The 23,787-nt window shown below is 33.5% G+C and overlaps 1 protein-coding gene across 1 annotated transcript in view; it reads left to right on the top strand.

Moving 5' to 3' along the window:
• The first annotated feature begins 1,516 nt into the window (after positions 1 to 1,516).
• LOC132737759 (scavenger receptor cysteine-rich type 1 protein M130-like) overlaps positions 1,517 to 23,787 on the top strand; it is a 32,912-nt gene continuing 10,641 nt past the window's right edge. Inside the window, exons 1-14 of the mRNA XM_060725101.1 lie at positions 1,517 to 1,620; positions 1,965 to 2,016; positions 2,152 to 2,231; positions 3,356 to 3,424; positions 3,843 to 3,975; positions 8,163 to 8,294; positions 10,412 to 10,582; positions 11,037 to 11,207; positions 11,830 to 11,997; positions 12,471 to 12,644; positions 12,884 to 13,039; positions 15,664 to 15,805; positions 20,721 to 20,890; positions 22,086 to 22,230. Coding sequence (XP_060581084.1) covers positions 1,971 to 2,016; positions 2,152 to 2,231; positions 3,356 to 3,424; positions 3,843 to 3,975; positions 8,163 to 8,294; positions 10,412 to 10,582; positions 11,037 to 11,207; positions 11,830 to 11,997; positions 12,471 to 12,644; positions 12,884 to 13,039; positions 15,664 to 15,805; positions 20,721 to 20,890; positions 22,086 to 22,230 — 1,757 coding nt within the window. The 5' untranslated portion in view covers positions 1,517 to 1,620; positions 1,965 to 1,970. The remainder of the gene's footprint in view (positions 1,621 to 1,964; positions 2,017 to 2,151; positions 2,232 to 3,355; positions 3,425 to 3,842; positions 3,976 to 8,162; positions 8,295 to 10,411; positions 10,583 to 11,036; positions 11,208 to 11,829; positions 11,998 to 12,470; positions 12,645 to 12,883; positions 13,040 to 15,663; positions 15,806 to 20,720; positions 20,891 to 22,085; positions 22,231 to 23,787) is intronic.

Genomic DNA, 23,787 nt, shown 5'->3' on the forward strand with positions numbered 1-23,787 from the left:
ACATGACAAAATCACATAACCAAAGCAGACTCGGTTTGATTGAGTCTGCACATTGGGGGATAATAAAAAAACTGCAACATCCCTCACGCCACCTAGCATCGGCTTGAACAGTACTCAATTTTCTACACAAGTGCTTGAACCAAACCCTATAGTCCAATTTTTCATTCTTTATATCAGATATCAGAGCAAGTTTTCATTTTTGACTGCATATTCTGTAGTTTTCAAACAGATTAGACAAAGATTTGATTTACAAAAAAAAAAAAAAACGTAAGTAAACAAAAAAAAATCTTTTTGGGAAAGACTTGCACGAGAATACTTGTAATCAGATAATGAAAATAAGACACCGTCTGAGGCGTGATGTCCCAAATTGATAAGGAATTGCATGAATATCTAGCTAAATTTAGATAATGTGAGATCCAATAATAATAATAAAAAAAATTATTAAAGGCTATTTACTAGGTGATCATTTTGTATGTATTTCTTTACTGTGCAGTATACATGTATATTGCTTTGCTTTCTTCGTGAATATTTCAAACATTTGTTTAAACATCTGAGAACCTTCTCATTCTCATTTTCTCAGTAAGTGATAATTAAAAGTACATTTACATATATTTTAACAAAACCCTCATCTCTCATACATATTGGATTTTTAGTCAATTACAAAAATTAAAACTGCACAATATGAAAGAAATTAAACATGACTATAAGAGAACAAAAGTCACCAAAAAAAACCATGTCAACGAAAGGTATGAACCATAAATGGCATGATATAATTATGTTATCACAGCAACAAAATCCTGAATCTACAGACCATTCTCTGCTTTATAGATATCATACATATACCTACACATTTCTGTGCAGCGTTCATCCATTCTAGTCCCTTTTCGTTTAGTTAGGTTCTGCAATTGCATTTACACCAACAAATGTTATTGTAAGAAGAAAATTCGTGTTACATATCAAATGAATTGTATGTTTTCACACAAATTCTTACATTTAAAAGCATCAATAATCGTAGATCATTCACTACTATTTTTGGAGAATATGGTTCACTTTCACGTTTCTGATTTTGAATTGCGTGCGTGACACATGCTTATGGCGTGCGCCGCCATAATGCATATTCCATAATTAAGAGAACATAAACTTAAAATCGATAAGTATTACTCACATCACTTTCCTCGTACGGCAAGTTGAATTTATAAATTTCAGATCATCTATTTTTGATGAATGATTTCATCGAAATCATGATATGCAGAGAGTGGACAAACCACTTTTGGCAAAGTTTGAGTAAGATATCTAAATGTTCTTTTTTATGAAATAAATTTTAAAAATAAATATTGCATAACACGAGACATTTCTTTTTAAAAATCAGCAGACACACGACGAAATTTATTTCTGAGTATAATTCCACCAAGTATAGCCGCAAAGGTTAAAGCTAACGCAATGCTGAGGTATTTTAATGATTTTTTTCAAAGTTAAGGCAGAATACCTTTAAAACGTTGGCATAAATTTCATGTCCGAAATTAGGGAGCATTTATTTGATAACGTGCCTTTCAGATAACAGTAGGCGAATGCTGTTTATGAACAGAAGTCTATTGTTTGACTGATCTGAAATATTTCAAGGTAATTATTTTCAAATTCAAATAGTTTATGAAGTATTTAATTTTACACAGCATTCCTTCATATTATTGCTATTGTAACGTTAATTAGGCCATTTGTACTTATTTACTATTTATTCAATATTAATGGACCGATTAACTTTGAGATTGAAATAGGTTTCCTTAGTAAAAAAGGGGATTGAATATTGACTAGAAATACTTAGTTAGAATGGGGAGGCAATTCCCTAAACAAATATGCCAAATACCTTCACGTTCTGTAAATTCCAATAAAAAAAGGATTTGCTTTATGCTGATTAAAATGAGTAATACCATTCTAAACTAACGAAATGATATTTATACCATTTTCAGACCAACATGATGTTGCTTTTGATGTTAGCGGTTTTGAGCTTTAAGACAGCATGTAAGTTTTCATATTACGAGCCTTTATAACTTTGTCAGCTTTTTCGTATATATGTATTTTTAATACACCTGTATTTTTTTTTTAAATTCACATTTCACTATGTACATTTCACCACCATTTTGGTATATTACACAGATTCCATAGACTGCTATAACTGTGCAAGCGTGAAAAACATATCAGATTGTCAACAGTTGACAACTTGCTCGTCCGATGACGTAAGTTTAACTGTATACATTTTTTGAACATTATGACACATAGCGTATAAGTTAATTCATTCATTAATTTCATCATTTCATTCTCAATATCAAATTCTTGTAAAATTAAATATCTAAAAATGTTCAGCTTTCTGTACGGATGAGAAAGTTTTACACGACTGAGTTACTCTACGCGTTGGTCATGTATTTAAGGTATTATACGCCTAAGGTATCTTACCTCTTGTCTTTCAGTGAAGAAACAAATGAATTTACATTAGTCGTGTGCGCAAATACAGTTAGGAAGAAACTTTTTCTTGCATTTTCTTCTCCTTTTCATCTCATCAGATTATGGTTTTCTTCATTCATTTGTGTGTTTTTTTTTTAAATTTAATTAAGTGTTATATGTACATTTCGATTGGAATTAGTGAATATAGTGTAGCTCTACAAATTTAATTGATAACTGTTCAAAATTCTGGTTAACCTCCTTCATATCTTGCACAAATGTTAAAAATACGTTGCAATGACCCATAAATAAATGTCAAAATCTGTCGGGTTTTTTGATCCTACCATATATGCATCCAAACTAAAACATATAACTGTTTCAATTAACCCCCCCCCCCCCTCCAAAAAAAAGAAAAAAAAACAACAACAACAACAACAGAAAGAAGAAAAACTAAGATATGCTTTTTTGCTTTTCATATGTCATTCAATATAAATCTTTGGCTCTTTTTAACCACTTTTAAAGTGACATAAATATGACAGAGGTAAAACTATTAACTTCTATATATTAAAGTGATACAAATATTTAACTTAAATTCTCAATATATTTATAACAAGTTTGTTAACATTTCTGTGTTTGTGTGAAGAATAAAATTAATAAATCAAAGTTTAAGATTACATTACTATTGAAACATTGTCCATGCATCTGATACCTAAATTCTTCAGAAGACTGATACGCAGTTCTTGGAAAACTTCAGATCATAGAAATTAAAAAACAAACAAAAAAACAAAACAAAAACATAAAATGCATTACATAACAACAAAGTTAAAAAAGTATTTAAACACAATACAACAAAACATCTTGAAGAATCAGAACTGAGCAGGTATGAAACTGTAATAAAAATTGTACCAGTACTATATTTCAGTATTGTTACACTGACACTTCTGGAATTGGGGATCAAACGAGATTCACTCTTGGTTGTCGCTCAAAACAGGTTCCTTTTGATTCTTTTAGTTTAATGAGTTGGCTTTAATAATTCTCTTCATTTTGTTTCATCTTATTTGACGTCGTTAATTTTCTTAAAGTGACATTATGCGCATTGGAGTGTAAATGATCAGTGAACAGGTTAAATTCAAAATAACTGGATGCTTTCCCAAATTTTGTTCAATTTCATATATTACAATGAAAAAATAATCAATAATCCATATGACTGACGTCTATTTCTATACATATTGTTCAGAATATATTAGTAGCGTTCAGTTCTCAAAAAAAGAGTGGGACAGACGTTATAAATTGGGTTGTTTTAATATTTCATCATGTATATTTTTCATTATCAATTATTGTTCAATCACCATTATAATAATCAATCTTAAGAAATATATTCCTAATTCAACTATCAATAATATTTGTAGGTTTGTCTCTCTGCGACGACAACGGCATCATCACTGTCTATAATTGGCAGATCATTGCCAAATAATCTAGATTGTAGCCAATGTTGTGCTGTTGATTCCTGCAATAAGTATCTATGTACGACTGGCACTCATGGTAAGAAACCCTAATTTATATAGTTTAATATATCCTGCTATTTAGATGCAAAGGTTAACGTTAGCATGATATGAATAAAATAGAGAAAGTAAGAATCTCTAAAGAAGGCCAAACACGGCAAAATTGATAATGTTGCAGGCTCGGTTTCATTGAGCCTGTTCATGGACGGTACTGTCAAGTGCAAATTACCGTCCACGCCCCCTAGCACCGGCTTAAGCAGAATTGAACATTTAACATGAAGTGGTACAATTTAGAATTTTGAAACATTCGCAGATGTGTTCATATGCCGTTTATCATTGAACTTTTAAATGTGACACGCAAGTGCCATTCCATGAAAAGCGGCATATGGTCCCCAAGTAAAAAAGCGTGTGCCTAACGAAAAAAAAAACAATGGGCGGAACTAAATAAAATGGAATTTTGAAAGGGGATCAGAGGTTATGAAGATCACACATAATACGTCAAAAGGAAAATCCACATATCCTAAGGGTGATTCAACAGTATTCAAGTGAGGAATATTGGAACCACCAAAAAAGAAAATAGCCGAATAGAAAGAACTAAATTACTACAAGCACAACAGTAATGTCGTGCTGAACGATCTTTAAGGATCGTTCTCATGCTTTTCTTTGAATATATTATATAATTGTATTCTGATTGTATTGCATTATGTATATCATGTAAATATTCGGGAAATAAATATGTTTAAACTACGGATCGAAAATATAACATCTCGTATATTCAAGTTTGTATTTTCAAGAAACATTTTGCTTTTAGGAACTGATTGTCTATATTAAATGATAAAGATAGTTTAATGTTGTTATTATTAAGATAGGTTGGAACACTTACACTGACCTATCAGCATGATACAACTTAAGGTTTATACATGTAGTATATACAATTATAATTATGAAAAATAAAATATTCATAGATTGAAATAAATATATGTAAAAAATCTCGTTAGAACAAAACAACCTTGTTCAAATTTCTAAACCTGCTGAAAGCAAATAGATATTGTAAAATGCCACAATGAAAACTTTACACGGATTTTGAGCCTATAAATTATATAATATAAATTACAAAATGATAATAATGATATCATTATTTATGTTAAACATATTTCTATAAGTTTCATTAATTTCATTAATTCCTTATAAACTGATAATTCTGATAATTTAGTGACAAGTCAAAAGACGAACAAGTCAATTTCAAAAATCAAAAGAAAATGTTTGTTTTTTTTTACTAAATTTGATATGACTAGCTTAATGCCAAAATAACAGATAAATGTTGACTTAAATTTGTAAATAACATGTATGCTCACCATTTCTGTTTATGCAAGCCAGAATGCTTCTCCTCGTGGATTGAACGTAACTTTTAAAGAAGTCATGTTACTCAACCAGCAAAGCCTTCTAAGGTTCTTGACGTTGTTAACTTAGTGGTTTGTCCTTACCCTACGTCCAAGTTAATCCCAGATGTGCTCGATAGGGTTCAGATCTGGAGAGATTGCAGGCCAGGGCAGGACGTTGACGTTGACGGTGTTTTGAGCAAAGAACTGTGTGGTTATTCAGGCAGTATAGGGCTTAGCATTGTCATGCTCCAGCGTAATGTGAGGGCATGCATGGGAGATGATTATTGCACAGAACATTAATATTACACTGTGCATTTAGATTCCCATGAATAATTACGAGTGTTATTTTTTCGTTTCCCATTATACCATGACAGACCATGACACTGCCACTACCAAACCTTCTCTTTCCCTGATACAAAATTGGGCAAATCTCTTGTTTCTGCGACGGTAAATCCTAACTCTACCATAATCACAGCTGACTCTGAAACATGAGTCGTCCGAAAAAAATGACATTATTTCACTGGTTTCGCCTCGAGTGCTGATGATGCCTGACTATGCCAACCTGGCGGCCCTGTAATGTGCCATTAAAGGTTGCCCAGTGTAAGGTCTCCTGACTTGGAGAGGACAGTTTAACCGCCTTAAACGGCGTCGGATGGTCTCTGCAGAAATTCCTAGACGTCGGGCAGTTACGGTTGCTGGAGTAAAACGATCACGTAAATGAGCTAACTTCATGGCGCGGTCGTCCCTACGAGACGTCGCACGTTCTCTACCTGGCCTTTGGCGATGTTTGACGGAACCAGTATTTGCATAGCGATTTGTAAAGTTACAGTATGGATAGTCTGTCGAGAGCACCCGAAGTGATGTGAAACGTTAATTACCAATGTACCGACATGCACCATGCCAATCGCCTGATTTTTCAGATTTGCAGAAAGCCGTGGCATTGCTGAAAATCGTTTAAATTACTCAACAATTCGTTTTTTCTTGGTTTTTATCAATAATAAGCATTTCCCTGTAATCAATCTTACTCAGATTGAACAGCTTTATTCAAACACATGGGTAGTGTTAAAAACTAAAAATCGAGACACACCTGAGCGAGAGTCTCGATTTAGAGAATTATTGCTTGGCTAATCAGCCAGTTTAGTGTAAGTTTATGTAATAGATAAATACAGAATCCCTAAAGAAAGCCCAACACGGCAAAATTGAAAATGTTGCAGGCTCGGTTTGATTGAGCCTGTTCATGGACGGTACTGGAAAGTGCAAGTTACCGTCCATGCCCCCTAGCACCGGCTTAAGCAGAATTCAACATTTAAACGTGAAATAGTAAAATTTTGAATTTAGAAACATCCGTAGATGTGTTCATACGGCGGTTAACATGGAACCTTCAATGTGACACTTCCGTGCCATTCCATGAAAAGCGGCGTATGGTCCCCAAGTAATAAAAAGCATGTGCCCTAAACGAGAAAACAATGGGCGGAACTAAATAAAATGGAATTTTGAAAGGGGATCAGAGGTTATGAAGATCACAGATAATACGTCAAAAGGAAAATCCACATATCCTTAGGGTGATTCAACAGTATTCAAGTGAGGAATATTGGAACCACCAAAAAAGAAAATAGCCGAATAGAAAGAACTAAATTACTACAAGCACAACAGTAATGTCGTGCTGAACGATCTTTAAGGATCGTTCTCATGCTTTTCTTTGAATATATTATATATTTGTATTCTGATTCAGAGGTTATGAAGCCTGCGTACCACAGATAAGACGTCAAAAGACAAATTTAAAAAGCAGGCAACATATCCTAAGGGTGATTCAACATTATTCAAGTAGGAATATTGGAACCACCCAACTAGAAAATGCCGAAAAATAGATAAATACAGAATCCCTAAAGAAAGCCCAACACGGCAAAATTGAAAATGTTGCAGGCTCGGTTTGATTGAGCCTGTTCATGGACGGTACTGGAAAGTGCAAGTTACCGTCCACGCCCCCTAGCACCGGCTTAAGCAGAATTCAACATTTAAACATGCAATAGTAAAATTTTGAATTTAGAAACATCCGCAGATGTGTTCATACGGCGGTTATCATGGAACCTTCAATGTGACACTTTAGTGCCATTCCATGAAAAGCGGCGTATGGTCCCCAAGTAATAAAAAGCATGTGCCCTAAACGAGAAAACAATGGGCGGAACTAAATAAAATGGAATTTTGAAAGGGGATCTGAGGTTATGAAGCCTGCATATCACAGATAAGACGTCAAAAGACAAATTTAAAAAGCAGGCAACATATCCTAAGGGTGATTCAACATTATTCAAGTAGGAATATTGGAACCACCCAACTAGAAAATGCCGAAAAGTTAAAACTAAAAATACCACAAGCACAACAATAATGTCGTGCTGAACGATCTTCAAGGATCGAAAATATAACATCATTGATTAAATGTACGGGGACGCCACAAGGTACAAATAACACGGATGTGATCATAAAATAGATAAATACAGAATCCCTAAAGAAAGCCCAACACGGCAAAATTGAAAATGTTGCAGGCTCGGTTTGATTGAGCCTGTTCATGGACGGTACTGGAAAGTGCAAGTTACCGTCCACGCCCCATAGCACCGGCTTAAGCAGAATTCAACATTTAAACGTGAAATAGTAAAATTTTGAAACATCCGTAGATGTGTTCATACGGCGGTTATCATGGAACCTTCAATGTGACACTTATGTAAGTTTATCTATTTTCGTATAATTAAGATGTTTAGTGTGTAAAGTTTTCAGTGTGCCTGAGTATAATATTATGATACAAAATTGATGAAAACAATATATTTGTAGATTGAAATGTTTGTATTTTCAGTCGTGAATAGTACCGGGTGCGAAGATGATCCAAATTACAATTGCGCACAAATGAGTTCAGTCTTCAGCGTATGCACAGATACTCATCACGCGATTCTTGTATGTCGAAAATTTTGTGGTCTTTGTATAACAGGTTAGTAATATAATGTAACAATATCTTGCATTTTCAAGCTCATATGTACAACATACTTATAGATACTTCCGGTCAATGTCGGACGGTGTTGACAATTGTGATCTGTATATAAAACTTCCAAGTTTGGTGCTAATTTGTATTAGAGTTAAATTTATGTGATAGTTTATCGGTTTCGGCAGCGGTATTTTTTGTTTTGATTTAGTGACTTAAAAAATAGGCATAAGTGGTAAAATGTATGGAGCTGTAAAATCATTGTATGTATCGGTAAAGTCATGTGTTAGAGTTAACAATCATAAGACAGTCTGGTTTGATGTAAATTGTGGCCTACGTCAGGGATGTATCCTTTCACCTCTTTTGTTTAATTTATTCATTAACGTGTTATCATTTATCTTAAATCATTTGGTAAAAGTATAGACATTGGAACCGATAATGTTTGTATTATGCTATACGACGATGATATTGTTATATACTGTCCGAATCAGCAGAGGATCTGCAAGTGTTATTAAATTGCTGGTGTTTGCTTAATGATATGAATGTTATTGCCAATTAAAGTAATGTTGAACACTTCCGACCTAAATCTGAATTATGTACCCAGTTTATGTTTACTTGCGGCACGAATCAGATTTGTATTGTTGATAGATATTCTTACTTAGGCGTTGTACTTAATGAACTTTTGGATTATGATATTACTGTAAAATATGTTACCCAGAGTGCCAGTCGTGCTTTAGGATTATTGCTTATTGCTAAATGCAAAGCCATTGGTGATGTACACTACGATGTCTTTACAAAATTAAACGACGCCGTCGTTTGGCCAGTTATTAATTACAGCGCTCCATTATGGATATCTATTTCTTTATACTGGTCTAAGCTATCATGTATGAGTTCGGCAAGAATTAATAAACGTTTGGCACTCTGGTCTTAAAATAAAGCTAGTCGCTCATGTAGAAATTGGTATTTTCATGTTAGTAGTTATTATGATGTCAATGATTTACATTTGTACACCAGTTTTATCAGTCCTATACCTCGTTCTTTAGCCCATAATGTTGAAATGAAAACATTAAATTATTGTATTGCTATAACAAAATCAACAATGCTGTTGGGCATTCTGATCGTGGACGTAATAAAGTACGAGTGTATAGTAAATTTAAAATTGAGTATAAAGTAGAAAAATACTGTAAACTTGTATTACCACCAAGTCATAGAACTGCTTTCTGTTAATTCCGTATTGGGGTCGCTTCCATAAGGATTGAATTGGGGAGGTATGAAGGCTTACCATAGCAAGCCAGTATCTGTTCTTATTGCAATACTGATAGAAAATGAATTACATGTTATCTTGAATTGTTCTCTTTACAATGATATAAGGCGGGATCTGTTGGCTAAAGCATGTTTCTTAAGTAACAGCTTTTTGACACTGTCTGATGATGACAAATACTGTTTTCTGTTTTCAAACATAAATTGATTCGTATTTGTGCCAAAACCTGTTTTAATATTTGACAAAGACGCCGGTTTTTATTATGGAAATAGCTTCTTATTTATGTAAATAATAACATCTTTCACATTTGTATGACATACTGCAGCTATTCTTATCAGCTATTCTAATCAGTTTGATTTTTTAACTGAAATAAAATCGTTACTTTAGTTATTTTTATACGATTTCTCAGTTTTAATGTTGTATGCTTACTATCTTAAATTGCTTCTTTCAGGTAGTCACGATGTTTCATTTTATTAGTCTATGTATAGCAATGGTTTCTCAGTTTTATCACTTAAACGTGTTGTTCTAATGATTTATGCATTTATATATATATATTTATATTCTAATATTGTGATAAGATTTTTCATCTCTTATAACTCCATGCTGGAGTGGCATTGTACTTTTATGTTGTAACTTTTTAACATTGCGTATATGTCTGTGCAATAATGAGCTGTAAATAAAGATTTCTACTACATTAAACTATTGTATGTTCTGAATATTATTTTCAATCATAATTTGCTTTCATCCAGTAAATTGGTATACAATATCCATTTCATGTTTGTATCAGTCAGCATATTTGATAAGAGCTTTGACTTATTACAAAGACTCAAATATATGGTGCATAGTCCAAATTAATCAATTATAGTGTTTGGTAATTGGTCGCCATGGGGCAGTTGGTCATCATGTAGTGTTACTTGTGGAGTCAGTACAACTTCACGATCAAGAGCTTGTGACAATCCGGCCCCGCAGTATGGAGGATTGCCATGTGCTGGTCCTTCATCTGAAAGCAGATCATGTGATCTTAAAGCATGTCCAGGTAACACTCGATAATATTGCAATAGATAAATCGTTCAAGAAATCCTTTCCATCAAATATTTTACACTCTACATTCAAGATATTGTTAGACATTCAACCAATATACACTTTCTGTACGCGTGGTTTATAGTAGGAAGAACCATGTGCATGTCTCTTTTCAGTTAGTTGCATGGAAACAATGCATTTAGTGATCATTTCTATTTGAAAATTTTTGCTGTCTATTAAAATGAAATTAGCATTTATTCCATCATTTTAGCTAGCAAACGCTTACGGATATTTACATCTTGAAACATAAAATACTAAATAAATTTGGTTGTGTGCGGCCATTACGATTTTTTATTCTCACTGAACTTTGTAATAAAGATAAATTGATAATGACAAAAAAATACAAGTAGATTCTATTTTATTCTCATAAAGGCTCAAATTCTGTTTTAAACTTTTTTTCCAAATATAAGTGCATGGGGGCTGGAGCAGGTGGTCATCTTGGGGGAGTTGCAGCGTAACTTGTGGAATAGGTTTAGAGAGACGGGATAGGACTTGCTCTAATCCATATCCAGGGCCAGGTGGCGAGCCTTGCTATGGTGATGCACGTGACGACCGTGCATGCTTTGTAAGACCATGTGCAGGTTATTTTATATTTACTTCATTCTCGAGGTTATTGTTGGTAGAACAAATATGAACACATAAACTGTGGTCTAAAACATATGTTTTTATTATCTATTGCTTACTTTTATTATTCTGATTGTTTTTGTTTTTTTTGTTTTTTTTTTAAAAACCCACGTGTTGATGATGGAATACGGTGTTGGGCGTGAAAAATGCTATCATTATTACGCAGAAACAGAAAAACTCTTGAGTGTCTGTGTTGTTGTTGTTAAAGAATTTAAAATATCTTTATACCATTTCTCTGCGGCAACGTCAACCCAGTGTTTACGTGGTTATTTTATTTTTGCTGTTTTATAGAAATTGACTAACACGTTTACATTAATTTGACAGTTCGCCGATTCTCTGTTTCAAAGTATATAAATTACCAATATGGTGAATTGTCATTTTAGCATTTATGACGGGCTAAATGGAAGATGGCTTTGATTTATGGGATTGATGCTGAGAACAGTTTATCTTAAAATTTACACACAAAAATCCTTAAACTTATCATAGCGTATATTGCTTAAAACCTATTTCATTGAAATTAAATCAAACTTTAAACTTTCATGGATGAGTTTATAATATATTTATATTATATTCTTACAGATGGCGTATGGTCATCATGGTCCACTTGGAGCGTTTGTTCAGCCTCATGCCTAGGTGGTATTTCTAAACGTACACGAGCTTGTAACAATCCGACACCATCACCATTTGGTCATGACTGTGTTGGAAATGATGAAGAGACAAAAGCCTGTAATTCATTTTCTTGTCCAGGTATCATGTCTTTTATTTATCAAAATAAATGTCAGATGGAAAACCAAATTTTTAATCACCTTCCAGTGAAAGATTGTATAAGCCCTATTGGTTGGTCACATTCAGGACTTGGCACCGCATACAGTGTTAATCTTTTTGTGTGTTTTAAGTTTAGAAATTACATTATGCCTTTACATTTTATTCACGGGATGTAAACCTCATTTTCTAGTAATCTATATATGAATCATCTTTCATGGCATTATAAATGTTCTTTTAATCCTTACATACGTGTATATGACACATATTTCTTTACTGGTACAGAAAGCTTTTTAAACAGTTATCAATGTGTAACAAAGTTTAAAATAATAATATTCATTGAAATTATATATAAAAAGCTTTATTGATACATTACATATTTAAGCAGCAGAAAAATGAGTATAGATTTAAGTCAAAATATGTCATCTTCAAGTAAACAATATACTGTTTAATCTTAGCTATTAACGGACACTGGACATCATGGACAACATGGGGATCATGTTCTGTAACATGTGGCGGGGGGACAAAGAAACGGACGAGGACATGTACAAATCCTGCACCGTCTGGGTACGGAAGAGCCTGTATTGGAAATTCTGAAGACAAAGACATTTGTAACAGGAAAGGCTGCCCAAGTATAAACTTTAAAGATATCATTACTAGTATAAAATCGTTAATAAGTGGATCCTGAACTGTACGTAAATGCAAGTCAAAACAGTTTATACATGTACTATGGGGTTGTCAGAATAAAGTTTTCAGTTTGAAACATTTATATTGTTCATGCTTTTTTCAAGTACTCGGTAAGTTACGTATTGTGTATGTACAGTAAGTTCCTGTTGATGGCAGTAAATGCTTTGTTTTAAATTCAATACAGACTGGTCGTTATGGTCATCATGGGGGCGATGTTCTGTCTATGATGGAATTGGTATGAAAACAAGAACAAGAACATGCTATTCAGGCTTAGGATGTATAGGTAGTGCGAAGGACAAAGATTTGTGCAATACAAACATGAATCAACTAACACCGTTTGGTATTTATAATTTCTAATTGGTAATGGATAAAAAATAAGATATAACTTACACACTTTTACACTTGTACTGCTTACAATGCGTTTTCAAGAGCAACTATATGTATGCATTATTACCATTTACTGGGTTAGATATATGTATCTTTTATTTTATTGTTTTGCTCATATTTAAACTTAAGTATGACACAAATGCATGCAAAATGAAGAACTATCCCAATTTTGCCACAACATAGTTTTATATAAACATAAAATGCATGTAAAAGCAATCGATGAAAAGTTCATCAATATCTCTAAAACTTATTTTACCTTTAATGAAGGAACTCTAACGAAAGTCGTCATCAACATGCAGTATTATTGAGTATTGTTCATTAAGCAGGTTCATTATCAATGAAGTGCTGACTTATCATAAACATAGAGTTGTATAATAAATTTTGATACAAACAAAACAGTTGAACGTGTATCTAAATTTTCAGTTCTTATCAGATATCAAGACAAATTTTCACAAAAACATGTTATCATGTTACAAAAAATAGCACATTTTGGTAATTATGACTCTTTTGAAGATGATGTTTAGTTTGGTTCACTTTGGCCATTACCAGCGACATTAAAATGAATAATTAAAACACTATTAAGACTGATTTTCAGAATTACAGGTAGTTCTTAATGACTACAAAGTCCAAAAATTAGATAACCCCGCTATTCCAATCATTTAAGGTGTTAAAGGTCCATTAAGCTTCGAAAATCCCATTTATTTATTTTTTCTCTTCTCCAAAGCCTTTTTTTGCTTTCGTTGTCCTGATACAGTTTCCCAAACAATATACTTATTGGCCACACAATACAGTAATACAATACAAATACTATTTCATTTTTAAGGCCTTCGGCCGGTGCCAAAACATATATACGAAGAAACAATTTATACAAAATTATAGCATGTGCACAATGTTTAGACATACACAATTTTTACTAATGTTGCCTTTTTTTCAGTTACTGAAGTTGCAGTGATTACGTAGACTATTTATAATTAGTATGAAAGTGTAAATAAAACTTTGTTGACATTTTGCTACCTCCATAACAATAAAATTAACATAGTCTTTATTTCTAATAATTCATGTAATATGTCAAATTTATATGATAGTACATACACATTGATACAGAACATAAAACGAAAGTATTTTCTTTAAAGTAATTAAAGGGCCTAAATCACTCGCTTGAGATCCATAAGTAAAATCTGTCTTAGATGTGGAAACGGTCAGATAATACATCATAAGACAAAGCAAGTCCTTACATTTAGATCTTGTGATCAAAAGTATTTGTCTTCTGAAATATTTGTGACTATTTATTAAAGTTTTGTGAGCAGTGAAATATAATGATATAAAATTAAATTAATGTTTTGTTACATTTAATAGTCCTGACCTTGAGTTTTAGCTCTACATTAATTTTATTCTTGATCTATTTCACGAAAACAAAAACGCTCATTAATATCTCAAAAACACTGTTTCCATGTGTAAAAAATTGCATCGATTATCTAAGCAGACATAAAACTCAGCACTTTATAATAACATTTCATTGTTTGATATTTTATGTAAAATCAGCTGCAGAACATGCTGCTAGTTACGATCAGTCTTTAAAACATCATTCGCTGCACGTATGTTCATTTACAAGATGGTAAAGTTCCGATTTTACAACTGTAAAAACGCGTTGGAATGGTGGTTAGAAAAGAGCCATAATAAGATGGCAATTCAGCAACTGTAAAATAATTAAAACACGCTTATACTATTTTATCGTGTTATTTTTTTTGCACGATCTATATACATTGTGAATCTATCACATTTTGTATTTATTACATCAGACTGTCTAGATAGAATAATTCACAGTTTTATTATGTGGGGGAACAACTTATAACATGAAATGCAGAGTAATGATTTTTAAAAAAGATAGTGCGATAGTGAAAACCCGCGGCGATACGATAATGAAACTATAGTGGCACGATAGTAAATACGCAAATTCACGATAATCGAAGATAAATGACATGCTAGTAAGAAACGAAAATGTAATAATGAAAACTAAATCGCCCTATGGTATGTCAATTCAATTGTGATGGTTCGATGGGTAGCAGCGATGATAAAACTAACATTGCAGGATGGTTAAAATGACGAAAGTTCGTTGACAAAACTCTAATTGCTCTATGGTGAAATAGCGATTATACAATGATCAAACCATTATAGACGCGATGATTCGACTAAAAGACAAAAATGGCACGATGGTCAAAACGCGCTTGAATAATGATGAAACTAGAGTGGTAGAATTAGTTATAACGCAGTGATACGAGCGATACATCTCCGGTTTGTATTCCTCCATTTCCAATTGCTGCATCGCGATTTCGCAAAAAATAAATCTAATAAACTATTTTATCATTATAATGGTTTAATCATTTTATTTCACCATTGTAGCATTGTGTATCGTAGGTTATGTTGACAAAAGGCACAACTGTCTTAATGGAACACCCACGCATAGGTGACGCTGATTGGAAAAAAATATCAAATTCAGATTATCATTTTCAATTTTATGTTCGTTATTTTATAGAATTAAATGAAATCTGGTTTTGGCAAAAGTAGATCTTTTTGCAGGTCCTGTTCGTTTGGTTGATGGAAAAACTCCTTATGAAGGAAGGTTAGAAGTATTCAATAATGGTACTTGGGGAACAGTGTGTGACGATAGCTTTAACACAATGGCTGCTGTTGTTGTTTGTAAGATGCTTTTCTTTCCAAGGTATTTGATTTCCAAGTTATTAACTATCAGAAGTTTTAAAGAAAGGCCACCTTAGATTATAATTTGCCCTTCAATGTATGACTTGCCCTTTAAGGTAGAATATGCCCATTCAAGAATGATTAATCATTTGAAGTATGATTTACCCCTTAGTGTATTAATTTCCATTAGAGTGTGACTGTCATACAAGAGAAATGACAAGACATAATTCACGATGATCAAATTTGGGCTCGGCTCGATTGACACAAAAATAACTGAAAAAAGGGAGAGTACTAGAATCAGTCGCAGAACGGTGCAGTGGACTCTAGAGGGCCTCTTAAACTCAAAATATCATACCTTGTTATATGCATGTATAATTACCATGCATAAATATGTGATAAAAGCTTGTTTACAAGTGCAACGTAAATTTATTAATAATTTACTTAACGTATACCTTATAGCACGACAAGTTTATAATGTCCGCGTGGACTTTATGACACACACTAAAGTTCAATAGAGACACTGACACAATTTCGATAGTTTTATTCTTGGTTGAATAAAGAGTCCTTTTATTCTGCGATTACAAATAAATGAGTTTAGAATAATAATAGCTCTCCGTTTTCTTAAGTTAAATGAAGAACAGAAAAGTACATAACTGATAAGAAAAAAGTCATATAATATCCAAGTCGCCCTGCCACTAAATTGGCAAACTTGATTTTACGTGAAAAGCGATATCATAGTGGAATTCCATACGTCCGTTAGTTCTAATGTTGTGTCGCATATAACTCTTAAAGTGATTGAGCTTGAGTGAACAAAGTCTACAGGAATGTTGGTCAGTATATGAAAATGTGCACAACAGGTTTCACGTGTTGGGTTATCTTGTTTTGTCGGAGTTACAGCCCTTGACTAAGTAAAATCTTGCAATTTTAACTTGTGTCGCATGTAGCTTAAAAAGTACTTGATCTACAGTCATGAAACTTTAAAGAAAAGATGATCAGCTCGTGCAGTTGTTCATCTCGGTGTTAGCTTGTGGACAGTAACTTGCACTTTCCATTACCGTCCATGAACAGGCTAGATCAAACCGAGCCTGCAACATTTTCAATTTTGTCTTGTTGGGCTTTCTTTAGGGATTTAGCTTTTCTCTCTTTTATAGAAATGTTCGGCATGTTAAGTTGTTCACCTTTAAAGCACGCGACTTGTCTTACATAGGGGTGTAAGACAGGTTTTTCTAACACCGATGGTAACGGCAGATAATCCTGTCTGATATGCACGTTTTTAGCTCACCTGAGCACAAAGTGCTCAAGGGTGAGCTTTTGTCATCACTCTGCGTCCGTCGTGCGTCGTGCGTCCTTCAAAAAATGGCGTCAAACTTTTCAAACAACATCTCCTCCTAAACCACATGGCCAATTGCAACCAAACTTTACAGAAATAATCCTTAGGTAGACCCCTTTCAAAGTTGTTCAAAAATTAAAATTCCATTAAAAACTCTGGTTGCTAGGAAAAACTTAAAAAAATTTCTTTTAAAAAACCCTAAGAGCTAGAGCTTAGATATTTGGCATAAAACATCTTCTAATGAGTGTCTACCAAGTTTATTCAAATCAAAGCCCTGGGGTCAAAATTGGCCCCGCCCCAGGGGGTCATTGATTTTCCCAATATGCATATAGTAAAAACTTAAAAAATCTTCTTTAAAGAACTCAAAGAGCTAGAGCTAAGATATTTAGCATGAAACATGTTCTAATGGGTGTCTACCAAGTTTGTTCAAATAAAAGCCCTGGGGTCAAAATTGGCCCCGCCCCGGGGGTCATTGATTTTCCTTATATGTGTATAGCAAAAACTTAAAAAATCTTCTTTGAAAAAACCCAAATAGCTGGAGTTTAGATATTAAGCATGAAACATCTTCTAGTGAGTGTCTACAAAGTTTGTTCAAATAAAAGCCCTGGGGTCAAAATTGGCCCCGCCCCGGGGGTCATTGATTTTCCTTATATGTGTATAGCAAAAACTTAAAAATCTTCTTTGAAAAAACCCAAATAGCTAGAGTTTAGATATTAAGCATGAAACATCTTCTAGTGAGTGTCTACCAAGTTTGTTCAAATAAAAGCCCTGGGGTCAAAATTGGCCCCGCCCCAGGGGGTCTTTGATTTTCCCTATATGCATATAGTAAAAACTTAAAAAATCTTCTTTTAAAGAACTCAAAGAGCTAGAGCTAAGATATTTAGCATGAAACATCTTCTAATGAGTGTCTACCAAGTTTGTTCAAATAAAAGCCCTAGGGTCAAAATTGGCCCCGCCCCAGGGGGTCATTGATTTTCCCTATATGTGTACAGCAAAAACTTAAAAATCTTCTTTGAAAAAACCCAAATAGCTAGAGTTTAGATATTTGGCATGAAACATCTTCTAGTGAGTGTCTATCAAGTTTGTTCAAATAAAAGCACTTGGGTCAAAATTGGCCCCGCCCCAAAGGGTCTTTGATTTTCCCTATATGCATATAGTAAAAACTTAAAAAATCTTATTTTAAAGAACCCAAATAGCTAGAGCTAAGATATTTAGCATGAAACATCTTCTAGTGAGTGTCTACCAAGTTTGTTCAAATAAAAGCCCTAGGGTCAAAATTGGCCCAGCCCCAAAAGGTCATTGATTTTCCCTATATGTGTACAGCAAAAACTTAAAAATCTTCTTTGAAAAAACCCAAATAGCTAGAGTTTAGATATTTGGCATGAAACATCTTCTAGTGAGTGTCTATCAAGTTTGTTCAAATAAAAGCCCTTGGGTCAAAATTGGCCCCGCCCCAAAGGGTCTTTGATTTTCCCTATATGCATATAGTAAAAACTAAAAAAATTCTTTTAAAGAACACAAAGAGCTAGAGCTAAGATATTTAGCATGAAACATCTTCTAATGTGTGTCTACCAAGTTTGTTCAAATAAAAGCCCTGGGGTCAAAATTGGCCCCGCCCCAGGGGGTCATTGATTTTCCCTATATGAATATAGTAAAAACTTTAAAAAATCTTCTTTTAAAGAACCCAAAAAGCTAGAGCTAAGATATTAAGCATGAAACATCTTCTAATGAGTGTCTACCAACATTGTTCAAATAAAAACCCTGGGGTCAAAATTGGTCCCGCCCCAGGGGGTCATTGATTTTCCCTATATGCATAAATTAGTAAAAACTTAAAAAAATCTTCCTTTAAAGAACCCAAAAAGCTAGAGCTAAGATATTAGGCATGAAACATCTTCTTATGAGTGTCTACCAAGATTGTTCAAATAAAAGCACTGGGGTCAAAATTGGCCCCGCCCCAGGGGGTCATTGATTTTCCCTATATGCATATAGTTAAAACTTAAAAAATCTTCTTCTAAAAAAAACCAAAGAGCTAGAGCTTAGATATTTGGCATGAAACATGTTCTAATGGATGTCTACCAAGTTTGTTCAAATAAAAGCCCTGGGGTCAAAATTGGCCCCGCCCGGGCTGACATTGATTTTCCTTATATGTGTATAGCAAAAACGTTGAAGTCTTCTTTGAAAAAACCCGAATAGCTAGAGTTTAGATATTAAGCATGAAACATTTTCTAGTTAATGTCTACAAAGATTGTTCAAATAAAAGCCCTTGGGTCAAAACTGGCCCTGCCCCAGGTGTGTCATTGTTTTTAACTATATGTGTAAAGAAAAAAACTTGACCAGCTAGACCTTAGATGTTAAGCATGAAATATCTTCTAATGGGTGTCTACCAAGTTTGTTCAAATAAAAGCCCTGGGGTTTAAACTGGCCCCGCGCCGGGGGCCTATATACAGGTGAGCGGTTTCAGGGCCATCATGGCCCTCTTGTAATGTTGATGTTTTTGAAACTATTTCTTAAAAAATACGGTTATGAGTGCGAGTGTGAATGCATGTGTCGTCCTTGTCTCTTTGTGTTTTTTGTTGTTGTTGTTATTTGTGTGTGTGTGTGTGTGTGTGCGTGCGTGTGCGTGCGTGCGTGCGTGCGTGCGTGTGTGTGTGTGTGTGTTTTATTTTTTATTTTTTTGTAATTGTTTTTTCTTTCATTACATTGGTTCCAAATCTGGTATAACCGTTCATATGCATGAAAATAAATAATTGTAAAACCACTGTGGGATGTGCTTCGACCCACAAATGGTAATGTGACGAAGCGAATAAATGGGGTTACCCCATGTGGGGCCTGAAAAAAAAATAAAAAAATTAATTTGCTAAAAAAAAACAGTTTATACACATCATATCTAGTACATTATTAGTGATTGAATTTGTAAATATAAAGAAGATTTCAGGTATAAGACTTAAATAATTTTGACAATACTTTTGATAATTTTTCTTAATTTAAATTTATAAAACTAAATGTTTAATAATAACATGATGATATATTGGCTGTTTTGAAATAATTATAACTTTGGTATATAAGGTTATATTTCATTGGCATCATTAGTAGCAAAGGTTACAAAATTCTGGAAACAAAGTGATCCCTCGGAAGCATTAATCACAAAAAAAATAACATAAGAATTGCAGACTCGGTTTGACAAAGCCACGCTACCGCCCCTTCTCCTTTCTAAATTTATTAGGCATTCTTTTATTAGAAGTAAAAGTACATTATTTTTCTCTTCAATTATTCTGCATTGAAAGTTCTTAGAATTAAATTTGGTAAATATTATAGAAGTTAGATAAAGTTAATACATTTAAATAAAGAACATTATGGTACATACATCTGTATTAAAAATTAGAACTGTAAACTTGGTGTTTTTGTTCTTTCCTACAGTAAAAGGTTAAGAATTAAAGAGACGAAGTGAGTCTAAGCTTCAGGCTCTATATAAATCAGTGGTAAGAGAAAGGGAGAGGAACTTGCGAAGCCAGGTTGTGAAAGTTTATGCAACCTGTCGCCTCGGAAGTAGCCCTCTCCTGCTACACTGCAATAATATTTGTTCATTACATACACTTCGTTTCTTCAGTACAACTCCGACAGTACATTCGAACGCATACGGACACGGGACATTGCCAATTATTTTAGATGATGTCCACTGTCAAGGAAATGAGAGCAGCTTGTTCAGCTGCCGACACAGAGCCTGGGGAACAAGTGACTGCAGTCATAGTGAAGATGTAGGCATATCGTGTTTATCTAGTATGTACCGCAATTCGTCTTGTATCTTCTTAATCCTCTTTCTTGTAAATGAAGCTTTATTATACATTATTATATTATCTTATCTGGCGCAGGCTATTTTTACACGTAAGCTTCACAAACATTTACGGTCATTCGATTTTAGTGGTATTTTTCGAAACAGTATTTCAAATACTTTGTCATGACTTGTGTCAGCATTTTGATGAATATTAAAATTCATTTTTTATTGTTTTATTAAAAAATAAAAAAAAATTGTGCTGAAAACGCTTCAACCCTTTATACCTTTTCTTAATATTATATCTATTTTAGCATGAAATCGGCTATTTTTCCCTCTTTTGCCCATGTTATAACGGGACCAAAACCAGGTGTTAACATAGTCATGCGCTCTTATTAAAGCCCGGTTTTACCTATGCGCAATACATACAGTGCCAAGTAAACAAAAAGTGACGATTTGGCCTGTTTGCCAAAGTGTTATGTTGAAATTATTGATTCGAGGGCCTCAATCGCATAACGGTGCCGGAAATACGGCGTATAGACATCGCCGCTAATCTTGGTCGTCGCTCTTTCTAAGAGACGGACAGTTGTCAATGTAAACAAATAAATGTCATTCAATTTAACCCTCAATATAACCCTGATATTCTTTAACAAACTTGAGTTTGAAAAAAAAAAACGATTCTGATTTCACTGATCTTTTTTCTACCGTCAATCTGAAATCATTCTAAAAATTTCTGAGGGTCATGTTTTGTCTTGGGCAGGGTAATTTAATGTTGTTGTTTTTTCTTAAGTTAATTAATCTCCAATGATAAGTTTTGTTAAATCAATTAAAATTCGAATTTATTTTCGAACGGTTCTGAGCGTTTGAATTTCCCAAGTAGTTGGCCCCGGAAAAATAAAACGCATACGTAAAACATGTAGAATAGGATAAATACCGTCCAAGCACAAGGATTTAATGTATGTGTTTTGTATTAAATATTCATCATGAATGTTTTTTTAAAATTTTATGCTATAATAGCGTCAACGCACATTTATTTCGTGTTATAAAGTCTGCAGAGTCAGTCCCTCGGAATTGTTGGAGCCCAAACCCTACCGGGCTCGGGCACCAACCGTTCCTCGGGACTCTGCAGACGTTTAAACACTAAAAAAACGTGCGTTAACCCTATATTATACTTAATATATTGAAACTTTCTGGTTTTGATAGATGGTTCTGTTCGATTGGTTGACGGAGCAAATCCTTACGAAGGAAGGTTAGAAGTATATTATAATGGTACTTGGGGAACAGTGTGTGATGACTACTTCAACGAAACATCGGCTAGTGTTGTTTGCAAAATGCTTTCTTTTCCAAGGTACTCAATTTAAAAGTTCTATGATCACCATGTTTGTTCTTTTCGTACGCTTTGCTGTATCCTAATCATTTCCCCGCAAAACGAAGTTGTATGGCAAAGGTCAGCACGTGAATCGGTTACGCACTTGGTTCAAACAAGCGAAATGGTCGCAAACTTGACAAAATGAATACCGAACCATAAAAATATTTCCATCTCCAACACGTATTTTCCCAAGGCAATGTTTATTTTATTTATTTATTTATCTATTTATTTATTTTTATTTTTTATTATTATGCACATTCATTAAAACAATGTTTATGGCACAATCGGATTTAGGTTCTATCTTCCTATCTTCTGATTTACCGAAGTTATTGAAGTTTACAATCTGGTCATGTATATATTTTGAGATTTGTTAGGTTTGTTTTTTATTTTCTACACATTTATTCATGTCTTAAGTTTTGAAGTTCTACCAACAACACTAAATGGGTTTCTGCCAAAACTGTGTTAATGTTTTAACTGGCATGTTCCAAACAATTTTAATACACAAAAATATCTTGTTGCTTATAATTGCGTATAAATACCAATTTCACTTTTTAGTGGAAACATTTTACAGTTATTTTTGTAAAATCTGATGGTTATTGAAAGAAAATTCAATCAATGTAAAACATTGATTTTACCACATAAAATCATTTGATTTACAGTGAAATATGATGAACAAGATCATCAAGGAAAGGCTGCGTTCAAAGTTTTATAAGAGTAGATATAAACTGAAATGAATGTTACTTTAAAAATTAAAAAGCTAACGATAAGTACATTTGAAATAAAAAAAAATATCTGTCAAAGATAATAAAAACTATTGATTAAAATTGAAAATTTAGACAGATTTTATTCGCATTTCCAAAGAAGGCCAAAACAATTAATATGTAGGAAACATATCATAAGGAATCTTTGTTCTGCATCAGTTTGAGATCAAAAATTGGTTAATATTGAGAAAACATCAAATGCATTTTTTTTAAAGTGTGGTTTAACAATAAATAAAAAGAATAACGGAACTGTTAAAAAGCGAAAGAGACAAATGTACATTTTGTTGTGTTTTTTTTTTTCTTCTTTTTTTTTATTTAATACAATTTACAATTCGCTGAGTAGCATCAAAAGCTCTCGTTCTTTACGCGAGAACGTCTTTGCCTTGTAATAAATGTTCATTATAAAGGTTTAATTTATGATGACAGGTCTTTTCAACTTTAATATTCTTTCATTTACTTTTTTGTGTATGCTATTCCTCTTCGTGCATACTCAGTTAAATTTTTTTGATAACTTCCGATTAAAATATTAAATACGAGGGGTGTTCGAAATGTACTGCTTATTTCAATCTGGAGACTTCAAATTTCAAGTTAGCTCAAAAAGGTTCATTTCATGTCATCGAAGTACTCTCCGTGGCTAGAAATGCAAAGTTTCAGCCGATGTATCCACTTCTTGAAGGCGTCACGGTACGCTGATTAAGGCACAGTAATAAGGTACTGATGAATGGCAGATCCAAGTGCCTGTCGGGACTTGTATTTCGCCCAGCGAGGAACGATT

The sequence above is a fragment of the Ruditapes philippinarum genome, unplaced genomic scaffold (genome assembly GCF_026571515.1).
Source record: "Ruditapes philippinarum isolate M1 unplaced genomic scaffold, ASM2657151v2 ctg24_1_1_1_1, whole genome shotgun sequence".
Lineage (NCBI taxonomy): Eukaryota > Metazoa > Mollusca > Bivalvia > Venerida > Veneridae > Ruditapes > Ruditapes philippinarum.